Below are 13128 nucleotides of genomic sequence, written 5' to 3'. Positions count from 1 at the left end.
ATGATAATTTATGATTTTGTTCATTAATTACAGAAATAAATACATGAAAATATTGACTAAAATATTTCCATGCCAGGAAGTACATGATATTCTACCATGCAGAATAAATCTCATAAATTCAAATTTCATTTATGTAGATTTCATATAAATTCATCATAAGGAAGGGTCCCATCTGTGGGGGAAAAAGAGACTTAATAAGCACAACATCGTAAACATAATAAACAAAATTCTGAGAATTTATACCAAATAATTTATTCTCATTTTACTTAAAAAGTATCTATTCACTTATAAACAATGTTAATAATGTCAACTGAGACTAAAACTCCTAAACCTGATGCAGTGATATGGTAATGTCAACTTATACTCATTCATCAAAACAGAAAATACTAAGGCAATATTTAATTATCCTAACTTAATCTAAGTATGATATGACAAACATTTATTAAGCATCTACTATATGCCAGGCACTGTGCTAAGCACTAGGGATATAAATATGAAAAAGAAAAACAGATCCAAGACAGACCCTGCTCTTAAGAAGCTCACAATCTAAAGGGAGAAGACAATACACAAAAGTAAGTTGTATTTCCAATACTCCAAAGGATCTACAATCTTAGATATATATGGGTATTTCCTCCAATGATCTAGATGGCAATTCACCTGTACCTTTACAACCTCAGCAACCGTGTGCTAGTCCTCATACAAGTGCACCAGAAAGAGTAGATCCAATGTTCTAAAAGCCTCCTTCCCACTCTCTTAAAATCCCAAAGACACCAATGGTGGACAAGAGCTATACATCAGTTATCTCTTGCTCTTGCCATGTGACCAATTCATCTTTCTCAATCACACAGTCCTTTTAAGACATCCTTTATACCAATTCTCCTGCATAATTCCTTGTTTGTAACATGTTATAGACTGCTGGCACCAATGATATCCCTGTCTATTATACCTGGGTAACCTCCACTTCATTTATTCAGAGACTTTAATTTTCTATGACTTACGGCCATACAACACCACCAGAAGAAAACTGTTACTAAAAATACAGGCCTTTATTTCAAGGAGAAGTTTGGCGTCATTAAAAGACATTGCCAACATATAAAAGATACAATCCATCACCAGGTCAGAAGCAGGATAATAGGCTTTTTGGTCAAACTACCTTTCAAAGACCATCCAGTAAGTAGAGGCAGGATTTGACTCACACCACAAAATTACTTATCCTTAAAATATCAAAATATAAAAGTCTATTTATAACATGAGAGGTAGTATGGCACAAGACATACACAGCTGGCTTGAGAAACCAAAAGACTGAGTTCACATCCTGCCACTGATATATCCTCTACAAGGTGACCCTGGGAATGTCCCCTAATACCTCAGGGCTCTGGGCAACTCTCTACGGCTCTAAGGTATAGTGAAAATGCTGACCTGAACTGAAAGAGGCAGCGTCCTCCCCAGGGAATTCCCTATATCAATAATCAATAATCGTGTAATTCCCTACACAATTATGTAATTGTGCGGGGGGGGGGGGGGAAGAATGACACTGAATAGTGTGGGACTATTAGTAGTAGTAATAGTACTGCAATCAGGAAGACTTGAGTTTAAATCCTGCCTCAGAGATTAGCTGTGTGACCCTGAGCAATTCACTTAACCTCCCTCAGCCTCAGGTTTGTTATTTGTAAAATGGGGATAATAATTGCACTTACACTGCAGGGTTGTTTTGAGGGATCAAATGCGGTACGATGTAAAGTGCATTTCATACCTTAAAGTGCTGTATGAGGAAAATGTTTTGTGATAGATACCTTTTGCAGATGCTTTTAGATGCCTTCTGCAGAACAGCTATCTCAACAATAAATGCATGTGCATAGGATTATTCTCTGCACTTTTTATTTCATGAGAATATCTTCTTACCACTGTCAATAATCTGTATGTGTGTTTTGTTAATGTCAAAAGCTTACATTTACTAAAGGATCAGGAACAAATACAAAAGCATACACATAGATATTCATGTATACACATAGACTTTTTTTAAATTAAAAAATATGAAAACACCTTGTATGGAAGTTTGTAAGGTGCATGAAAATCCACACTACAGAATCTGAAGATACATCGTGGACAAGTGCCAGTACTGAACAGCAACCGGGCAATAGGCTTGTCTTTTTCAGCCAGTGGGAACATGCTGTGTAAACCTAACTTTAAAAAAAAACAAAAAAAACCATAAAGATAATAAGAAATTCCACATTTCACTTTCACAGACAACAAATGTTACCCAAAACACTTGTAACAACTCACATTTATATAATGCTTTAAAGTTTGCAAGTGCTTTAAGGCTTACAGAGTACTTACCTTCCCAACACCATAAGATAATAGTAGAAATAGCATCCCTATTTAACAGCTGAGGCTACCAGAGATTAAAAGATATTGATTCTACAGCCAATCATGGTCAAACAGGTAGTAAGTATATGAAGGGAGACTTTAACCAGGTCTTCTAACTCCAAATCCAATACTTTCTATTGTGCCATGTTGCCTTTCTGTTTTTCTGTGATATTCTTGCCCCCTTTAATTGTTAAATAGTAATTTAATGTTAAATACCCTTGATATTTCCCACATCAGTACCTTCACTTGAATTATTCCTTAATATTTAACAATTAAAGGGAACAAAAGTTTCCTCTCTATGGTCCTGAAAGTCTAAAGCCAAGGCCCCATGTGAAGGTAGCAGTCTCTCCAAGAGTCCCTTCTGCTTACTTTTGTATAGAGTTCTTTGTGTTTTCATTTTTGTTTTTTAGGATTTTTTTTTTAAGTTGAGAAGTGATAGGACTAGGGAGCACCAAGAAGAAGGGCAAGAGCTGGGAGAAAGAGAGAGCAGCATGATACACTAAAGTTAACATAAGTGTTTTGGGGGAATGCAAATTTCTTTCAGAATTCTTTATGTAAAGTTGAATTTTTGTAATGCAAATTTATATAAAGCAAGAACTGTTTGTATTGTTACCTTACTAGCTACTTATAAACTTATTATATTAGCTGGGGGGTGGGGGTAGACAGGGGAATCAGAACAAGATACAATTTTAACATACTTTGCTTTATGGATTAAAAAAAATGCACTGCATCAATTGACATGGATTGGTCCTTCAAAGGATTCTTAAATTCCAGTCTTTCTAGTGTTTTAATCTCCCTGCCTCAAATCTCTCCCAATCTGATCCAATCAATCAATTAAGCATTTAATAAGTGCTTACTATGTGACAAGAACTGTGAATACAAAGAAAAAATAAAAACCGTCACCTTCAAAAAGCTTGGGAGAGACAACACACACCAAATATCCAAGAGTGTAAATAAGGTGGATTTTAGTGTGTAAGGAGGACTCTTGTTATTCTTTTTAGATTATAGGTCCCAGGATCCATGGCCAAAATAGATAATATTTCTCATGGTCATGGTTTGTAAGCACCCCACCATGTTTTTGCAGGGAGATATAGGGATGACATAATGTATGCCTGTGCTGTACTAGGTCACTATGATATTGCTAAAGTTAACCTGTGAGCTTAATGTTGGCAAGATGCCTTCTTTGTCTGCTGCCCTATAATGCAAGTAGGCACTGGTCAGTAAGTGGGGAACCCATTTTGGGATTTGGGTAATGCATAGAGGTATGCAAGTACCTGCCTTGATCAGCTTCCATCATGGCTTGGGGGGAATCTGTGTCTGCCTCATCCAGCCCCCACTGAGACATAGGGGTTGCACTCCTATTTTTGCCCGCCTCTGCTGGAAGAGTGATTAGGGAATACTGTAGGAGTTGGTGCTCCCATTATCAGCAACCCTTTTGAGAAGACTAGACTAGAATAAAGTAAGCTTATTTAACCCTTCTGAAGCTGTCTTCCTGTCTAACAGAATCAAAAAGTGAACGTGGGCTAGAACACCTGTTAATGATGGGAGCCCTCCTGTGTTCTCCTGCCCAACAAACAGTGTTACCTGTGTGTTTACCTGTGAAACAAACATAAATACAGAATACATGGAAGGTCACTCTAGAAGGGATGGCACTAGCATCTGGGGGGACCAAGAAAGGCTGCCTAGAGAATAGGCTCTTGAGCAGAGTGCTCAAAGCTAGGGATTCTAAGATTTGGAAGTTAGAAGAGGAAACGTTCCAGGCCTAGGGAGCAGCAAGTGCAAAGGCACAGAGATCACATCATGTGAGGCAAACAGCAAGTGGGTCACCATGGCTGGATCACAGAGTACAGGAAGTGAAGCAGAATGTAGCCAATTTGAAAGGTAAAGAGGGGGCCACGTGGTGAAGAAATGTAAATGCCACAGAACCAATTCTGATCATTTTAAAGTCTTCCTTACTCATTAAAACTTCAAAAGCTCCCCACTGCCTTTAAAAAGAAGACAAACCCCTCTGTCTGACATTTAAAGTTCTTCAAAACCTTAGTCCACTGCAGTCTTTCCAGTCTCCTTGTACAGGACTCTCCCCACCCCCCATACTATGGTTGAATCCACTGACTTCATACATGTATACAATGCTCCATCTCCCATTTGGATGTTTGGGCTCTGACTGCCCCCAAAGGATGCAATGTTCTCCCTCTTCACCTGTACCTTTTAGAATTCCCAGTTCAAAGTCCTCCTTCTGCAGGAGGCCTTTCCTGGTTCCCCAATTAGTAGTATTTGCTCTCTAAGGGTGTCTTGCATTTATTTTGTATGTAATCTTGTATAGACCTGGGGCTAAGTGACTTGCCCAGGGTCATCTAGCTAGTAAGTGTCAAGTGTTTGGTCTGAGGCCGGATTTGAACTCAGGTCCTCCCGACTTCAGGGCTGGTGCTCTATCCACTGTACCACCTAGCTGCCCCTATCACCCCCACTATATTGTAAGCTCCTAGTAGACCATCTTACTTCATCTTATTTTTGTATCTCCAAGGCCTGAACAGTCCACTTTTCATAGTATATTTAATGAATTGTGCTCAACCATTCCAATAACTATGCGTGTGTAAAAAGATAGGTCTTTTTGTCAGGGAGCAGCAGGCATGTGAATCAGCCCACTTTCTTTCTCCTATTTAATTCTTGGCCCAATTCACTCACTATCTACATTAACTGTCCCAAATATTTATACTGATGCACTAATTCAATGGAATGCCCATCCATAGTTCAGACAACAGACTTTATATCCATTTAGTTTTTTCCTATATGGACTGTTACTCTGATCACTTTTTAATAATTATGGTTCTCATTTGAGGAGACATATAGTGTTCTACAGCTTGATGCAATCAGCACTCTACCATCCACAAACAGCATACGGAGGATCTTTCTATGTATTAGAAATCTCTTTTCCATTTAGACCTTGAACAAGACTTCCTCTCTAACAACAAAACAGTCAAATTGGTTCACAAAAGGTAATCAAGTAAAAAAAAAAAATCACTTGCCTTAACTATTTTTGCAATTTATTAAAGAATGTTTCAAATAGCACCCAAGTGGAAAAATCTACTCTTCTGTTTTACCTACGTATAAAATTTACTACAATAACAAACCTGTTCTCAAGTCCTGCTCCTGATACAGAGGGGTTGTGTGATGCTGGGCAAGTCATTTAGCCCCTTGGTGATCTATTAAACTAAGACTATAAACTTCAGACAACGTGCCAACCTGTATTTAGTGGAAGTTTTTTCATTTGAGAGTTCACTATCAATGAAATTAAAGGCCCTCTGAATCCCTATCCCTAATAATCTGACTATAAAACACCTAGTTGTAGCTTAGTGATCTGTAACATAGGACTAAAATTTGAAAAGCTCAAAGAAAATTGGGAAATCATCTAATGCAACTCACTCATTTTACAACAAAGGAAACTGAAGCCCAGGGAGGTTAAGTGAGTGGCCCACAGTCAAACAGGTAGTAAATAGTGGAGCCAGGATTCAAACATGGGTCTTTCCCCTAAAAGGTCAGTCAAACTATCACTTCTTATGATTTGGAAAAACATGCATAGGAAAAAAAAATGCCTTACTCAAAAAATGGAAAATCACCTAAACAGTTAAGTTTCCAGTTGCTAACGAGTAGGGGCTACTCTCTCTGGAGTTGACAAATTTTTAGTTTTTTAGATAGTAAGTTCTCCTACCTTGAAACAAGATACTAACCCCTTGCTTTATCTCCATCCAGCTGACCCTGTTTACTAACCAAGGATAAGTCAGTCAATTAATAAACATTTAAGCACCTACTAAGTGCCAGGCACCATGCTAAGCCCTAGGGATACAAAAAGAGACAAAAGACAGTCCCTGCCCTTAAGGAGTTTGAGTTCTGATAGGAGTGAAAACAAGCAAATACGTGCAAACTGGCTACATACAGGATAAATAGGAAATAATCAATAGAGGGAAAGCATTATAATTAAGAGGAGTTGGGGAAGGAGTTCTGTAGAAGGCAGGATTTTAGCTGAAACTTAAAAGAAGCCCAATTTAGGCAGAAGGCATAGATGAGAAGGGAGAGTACTCCCGGCACGGTGGACAGTCAGAGAAAATGCCTGGGGCTACAAGATGAAGAGTCTTGTTCGCGTAACCATGTAACAGCCAGAAGCACAGTGATCGAAAAATATCTGTTGGAGAGTAAGGTGTAAGAAGACAGGAAAGGTAGGAGGGGGCTAGGTTATGAAGGGTTTTGAATGCCAAACAGAGCATTTTGTATTTGCTCCTGGAGGCAAAAGGAAGCCACTGGAGTTTACTGAATAGTGCCAAGATCAGATCTATGTTTTAGGAAGATCACTTTTGGTGGCTGAATGGAGGATGTACTAGAATGGGGAGAAACTTGAGGCAGGCAGATCCATCAGCAAGTTATTGAAATAGAGCAGGCATGAGGTGATAACGGCCTGTACCAGAGTGATGGCCTTCCATCTCCTGCTTGGCACAGCCTGTCCCCTGAGGAAAGGTTGCTGGGGCCAAGCCAGGCATCTTCCATCTGCCCCAAGGCTACCATTTCTACCTGTGCCGGCCCAAGGAATTTTCTACCTCCTGCTTCCAACCCAATCCCCCAACTGGGATGGAGAACACCTGCAGGGCAAAAAGCAACTCTCCCTTTAATTTCAAGTCTCTCAACTCCTTCTGTACCTGTCTTTTGAGAGTAGAGGAGGAGCGCCTTCCACTCAGTGATGAACATTCTCACACTTGGTCATACTCGTCACATCCCAGTGACTCTTAACTCCTATAGATCAGCATTCAAAATCCATTTCACACCCACTATCACCCAATTCCTCATTCCTATCCCCCTCAACCCTCCACCAAAGTTTCATCCTAAGTCCACCCTACCTTTCCACACTGTACCTTCACCTGTTTTATAGGCAACAGACTTTCCCTCATCTTAAATCCTTTCCTCTCCCACTACTACCACTTACTAGCCCTTATTGAAACCTGGCTCCTCGCTAATGAAACAGACTGCCTGGCCACCCTCTGCAGTAACAGCTGCACTTTCACTCATAATCCTAGGCTCAGTGGTTGAGGTAGAGAAGTTAGAATATTCCTGGCTCCCCACTGCCACTTCTAGGATCTCTCCCTTCATCTCTTCCTTAGAGGTTTATGCTATTCATATCTACTACCCAAACAAGATCCTGGGAGCTGTTGTCTCCATACTCCCAGATCATTCCCCTTCCTTCCTTGGTGAGTTTGATACCTGGCTTACAATTTTTCTCTCCTCCCTAACTGCCCTCATACCGAAGGACTTTAACTATACAGTTCCTCCAACTACCTCCCATGAGCTGTGCCCCCACTCCACCTCAGCCACACCCTTGATCTTACTGTTACTCACAATGCACTAACTCCACGTGCAAAAATTCTGAAATCCCCTTATCTGGTCACAATCTATTGATTTTTACCATCTCCCTCTGAACTTCCTTTATATAACCCTACTCTTCATCCTCACTGTGACCTCCAATTCCGTGAGCCTTCTATTCTCTCCCAGGCCATCTGTCCTGCACTAACCACTCTCTCCTCTTCTCCCCATCTTGACTCCTTGGTGAAGCCTATCTACTCCACACTGTTCTCCTCTCTTGAATCCCTATCCCTTTCACATCACCAATTTCACCATGTCAACCCTCAGCCTCAGATGGCTCCCACTATTCAGCGCCTTTATTTCTGTACATGCGCAGCTGAAGGAAGGTGAAGAAAACCACATGATCCTTCTAACCAGTTCCACTACAAATTTATGTTACATCACCTCAGCTAGGCCCTTACTGCCACTAGGCAGTTCTACCTATCTCTCTTATCAATTCACTATCCCATTCTCCAAAGTGGCTCCTCCAATCCTTTTTATCTCTCCTCAAATCTCCCATGGCCTCCTCTCCCCCCACTCTCTAAGCTGAGAACCTTGCCTCATATTTTACACAGAAAAAAACTGAGGCCATTCCTGAAGAACTCCCTCTTCTTCATCTTCTATCACTCAGGTGCCTTCTGATACTCTTTGCTCTTTCACTCCTGTTTCACATAATGAAGTGGCCTTACTCTTACTCCTTACCAAAGCTAATCCCTCTCCTTACAAGTGATCCCATTCCATCTTGTCTCCTCCAACAGACTGCCTCCTTTGTCATCCCCACTTTTTCACTTATTTTTAATCTCTCCCTGTCTACTGGCTCATTTCCTACTACCTACAAACATGCTTATAGCTCCCCATCCTAAAAAAAAAAAACCAACCCTCATTTAATCCTTCTATCTCTGCTAACTATCATCCTTTATCTCTTCTGCCCTTTGTAGCTAAACTCCTTGAAAAGTCTGTTTACAATTGGTGCTTCCACTTTCTCTACTCTCAATCTCTTCTTATCCACTTACAATCTGCCTTCTGACTGTATCAATCCACTGAAACTGCTCTCTCCAAAGTTACTAATGATCTCCTATTTGCCCTTCAGTTTCTCAATCCTTATTCTCCTTAACCTTTCTGCAGCCTTTGACACTGTTGATCACTCTATCCTCCATTGATACTCTCTTCTTTCTAGGTTTTTGGGATACCACTCTCTCCAGGTTTTTGTTCTACCAATGTGACCCACCCTTCTCTGTCTCTTTTGCTGGATCTTCCTCCAGATCACACCCTCTAACTGTAAATGTTCCTCAGGGTTATGTCCTTGGCCATTTTCTCTTCTCCCTCTATACCACTTCACTTAGTGATCTCATCAGCTCCTATGGACTTTATCATCACAATGCTGATGATTCTCAAATCTACCTTTCTTGTCCCAATCTGTCTGTTAACCTCCAATCTCACATCTCCAACTGCCTTTCAGGTACCTCAAACAAAATGTCTAGTAGAAATCTGAAAGTCAAAATGTCCAAAACAGAACTCATTATCTTCCAGCTCCTATCTTCCCTATCACTAGGGCAACCTCCCAGTCTTTCAGGTTTGAAACCTAGAAGTCATCCTAGACTCCTCGCTATCTCTCACCCCCCACATCTAGTCTGTTGCCAAGGCCTGTTGATTTCACCTTTGCAACATCTCTCAAACACAACCCCTTCTCTCCTCTGACACTGTCACCGTTTTAGTTACAGGTCCCCATCACTACTGATTATTGCAAGGTCTGCCTACCTCAAGTCTCTCTCCACTCCAATCCAGCCCCCATTGAGCTACTAATGTCATTTTCCTACAACACAGCTCTGATCATGTTACCCTCCTACTCAATAAACTCTAATAGCTTCCTAGTGCCTCCAGTACAAAATACTGTTTTGCTTTCAAAGCCGAACTTCATAAGCTAGACCCCTCCTATCTTTCCAGTCTTCTTACACCTTACTCCTCAACACGCACTCTTTGATCCAGTGACACTGGAACAAGACACTCCATCTCTTAGCTCCAGCCATTTTCTCTGGCTGTTCTCCCAATGGCTGGAATGCTCTCTCTCCTCTATTCCAACTACTGACCTCCTTGGCTTCCTTTAAATCCCAAATAAAATCTCACTTTTTACAGCATGCCTTCCCCAACCCTTCTTAATTCCAGTTCTCTCCTCTGCTAATTATTTCCTAATTATCCAGTAGATAATTTGATTTGTATATATTTGTTTGGACAACCATTTTATTGCAAATTCCTTGAAGGCAAGGACTGTGTTTGGCCTCTTTTAGTACTCCTAGCACCCATCACAGTGCTACTCACTGTTTCTCAAATTGAGCATTGTGTCACCTCTGCCTTCAGTTAATTTTCAACCCCTGCTGGAAAGCCTTTATTAATCCCCAGCTTCTGCAAGGTGCTCTCTTCCTTCCTCCTCTGGTACACACTTATGTTTATACATAACTGTTTTCCTCTAGCAAAATGCAAATTCCTTGAGAGCAGGAACTGTTTGTAGTCTGAATCTATTTCCTGCACTTTGCACATAGTAGGCCCTTAATGTCAACTAGCATTTATTAAGCAGCCAGTAGGTGCCAGGCACCATGCTAACTTAGGTGTTATAAAGTGAAAGACTGCTAGGCCTAGAATCAAGAGAACCTAAATTCAAACCCACCCTCAGACACTTCCAAGTTGTGTGTGATCTTGGCCAATTCACTTAACCTGTTTGCCTAAGTTTCCTCATCTGTAAAATGGGGATAATCATAGTAGCTACCTCCCAGAATTGTTGTGAGGAATGGAAGAAAATGAAGTACTTATTAGCACAGTGCCTGGAACGTAATAAAGGCTATATAAATGATAGCTGTTTGTTGGATTAGTGTGCATGTTGTATATAGAATGTAAGCTCCTAGAGAGCAAGAACTGTTTTGTTTTTGTCTTTATATACCTGAAAGTTTTGTGAATAATAGATGCCTAATTTTTTTAAAGGGTCCTAAGTTGAAGACATGGATTACTAGAAACATGAATTTACAACTTTCATGATAACAGAATGCCAAAAATGTAAAGTCCAATCACTATAATTTTCATATGATAAATATATATGCTGTCAATTGTGAATCATGTACAAGAGTATCTCAAAGCTCCCTTCCCCTAAGAGAGGCAAATTATCTAAGTACGTCAACATAGGCATCTAAGTATCCAGCTCAAACTGTAATCCAAAATCAAATACAAGCTTCTGTATCACCAGATTATCTTCATTATTCTAGTCCTTAAGAACAGTGACAAGGTATTCATTTAATTCACAGTTGCATTGTACCAAGAGTCAACTCTACCACAAATGACAAGTAAATAATGTAAAAAGCAGAAATGGCTAAATTATGGGGATATTTTCCCCAAGGACTCTAACTAATTAATAAAATGCTGCTAACCCTCCACTATTTCTTTTTCTCTTTTGTGCTCCTTCTCTCTGGGTTTTAAAGACTAATATCCTTTGAACCCATCTTTCTAAAATAAGGATACAATGTTAATTCAAGAAATAGGTGGCATATTAAATCCCTGAAAGAAGTGGTTCACAAATCTGAGGATCACTTAACCCTCTTTACTAAATAACTATAATAGATTTCTAGGAGTAAAAATTTTAATGTTTAGTTTTTACTGAGATGATTTGTTTTACCTCATTATTTTCTAATATATCCCTTCTCTCCTCAGCAAATATCCTCTCTTAATAAAAAAATAAAAATTTAAAAATAAATTGAGAACTAAGCAAAACACCCATCTAACCGCATATACAATGCTATTATGAAATATTTTTAGTAATTCAGGCACTTAAAAATCATAACACACATTGTTCTGATCCAGCAACCAAATGCTCATTCATCTATTAAATTATTGTTAAAAAGAGGATATAAGGAATATTGGCTTTTTTTTTCACTTTACACACTCAATCTTTCAACACTGGAACTACAGTTTGAAAAAAAAATTCCTTACAACCACTATATGAGTGGCATTGCAAATATTTTCTTCTTCAATACTTCAACAGATCTACATCACTCCGAGGATTCCTTTCACCTAATGGAAATGAATTCTCTGAATGCCTTACGATCGGAGCTGCTAAAACAACCTCCTCCACTCCATCCCCCCCCAAAAACCCCCCTTTTTTTTTTAAAGGAGAGGGGGCATTGTTCTTTAGCTTGGGAAGGTTGGTCCTCAGATGACATGTGATCTCCTACTAAAATCCTTTCCAACTTGATAGGAATTGCTAAAGTACATGTTATGCAAGCGTAGTATATGAGAACTAAGTGTCACCTACGTGCCTTGATAAAGTATAGGAATTGAACTTTAGTACTTAGATCCCCATCTAATAGATAAACAAGAGAAGCTGAGGGAGCTTGGTCAGTCACATGGCTGTTAAGCAACCAAACAGATTCCACTATCATTGCTAACAAAAAAGCCGAATCTTTAGACTCCCAAATCCAATCAGGGTTCAGTCGACTACAATTGAATGACTAAAGACCCTGGGTCTCATCATCTTTCCTTTTTTTTGTACTTTTTTCCCTGTTTGTGTTCATTTGGGATGAGGTGAGGAGAGGTGTTTTAAACCGCACTAAGTCCTGGAACTTCTGGCAGCACACCTCCCACGTGGACCGATCGCAAACGGCTTTATCTTCCAACTCCGGGAGTTTCTCCTCTCTCCCCACCCCCCAACCCTGCACAGTGGGGAGGGAGCGATGGAGCGATGGGGATAAGGAGGGTATGGACTTCTTGGTTCACCCCTTATACAGTATAGTAAAATAAACCACTTAGAAGGAAAAGAGGGACGCAGGAGTGAAGGGGGGGAGGGGGAAGAAGAGAAGGAAAGGCATGCGTCACCCCCGGGATGATACCTACCTCCTGGAATACCTAAAGCAACCTCCCACGTCGGTCTCACCCTCGGACACTTCCAGGCGCCACAACTTCCTCGGCCAATCCGCAGATTCGGGCGTTGTGCTAACCCCCGCACCTCCAGCAGCTGGGAAAGTTCGCTCGCGTCCCTCCGGCCGGGTGCAGGCTCCGGCAGCTCCCGGCCTCGGTCCTCCCTCACTCGCCTGCGCGGACCCCTCAAGGCCAGTCTCTCTTCCGCTCCGGTCTCTTCAGCCCGGCTTCTCCCGCGTCCGCTTCCCGGGAGCCTGTCTCCAGCAGCGGCGACCGCAGCAACCGAGCTTAACCCCTTCGGTCCCTCTGAGGGAATGGGGGCAAAAAAAGAAGACACTCGGTGCTACGCGCAATACCGTCCCATGAGGAAACACACTCCCCATCATTAAGGTACCGCCTTTCCTCAACGCCATCTCCGGCCCTGCCCCTGCTTGTCCCCGCCCATGGGTTGAGAAGACCGACGTGAGCTCTCACCGGGTG

General features: G+C 41.0%; 1 protein-coding gene across 2 annotated transcripts in view; it reads right to left on the bottom strand.

Annotated features, from left to right (window-relative positions):
* Positions 1-12764, bottom strand: part of PUS10 (pseudouridine synthase 10) — an 81858-nt gene extending 69094 nt beyond the window's left edge. Inside the window, exons 1-2 of one of the 2 annotated variants that reach the window (XM_027865182.1) lie at positions 12625-12764; positions 2044-2184 (exon numbers count right to left, since the gene is read on the bottom strand). In XM_027865182.1, the coding sequence (XP_027720983.1) occupies positions 2044-2169 (126 nt within the window). In that variant the 5' untranslated portion in view covers positions 2170-2184; positions 12625-12764. The remainder of the gene's footprint in view (positions 1-2043; positions 2185-12624) is intronic. The other variant, XM_027865183.1, reaches the window with a different exon arrangement.
* Between the last annotated feature and the right edge of the window lie 364 nt (positions 12765-13128).

Source organism: Vombatus ursinus, unplaced genomic scaffold (assembly GCF_900497805.2).
Source record: "Vombatus ursinus unplaced genomic scaffold, bare-nosed wombat genome assembly UNPS02014778.1, whole genome shotgun sequence".
Lineage (NCBI taxonomy): Eukaryota > Metazoa > Chordata > Mammalia > Diprotodontia > Vombatidae > Vombatus > Vombatus ursinus.
The sequence above is the reverse complement of the archived record's forward strand: the minus strand, read 5'-3'. Positions and strand labels throughout refer to the sequence as shown.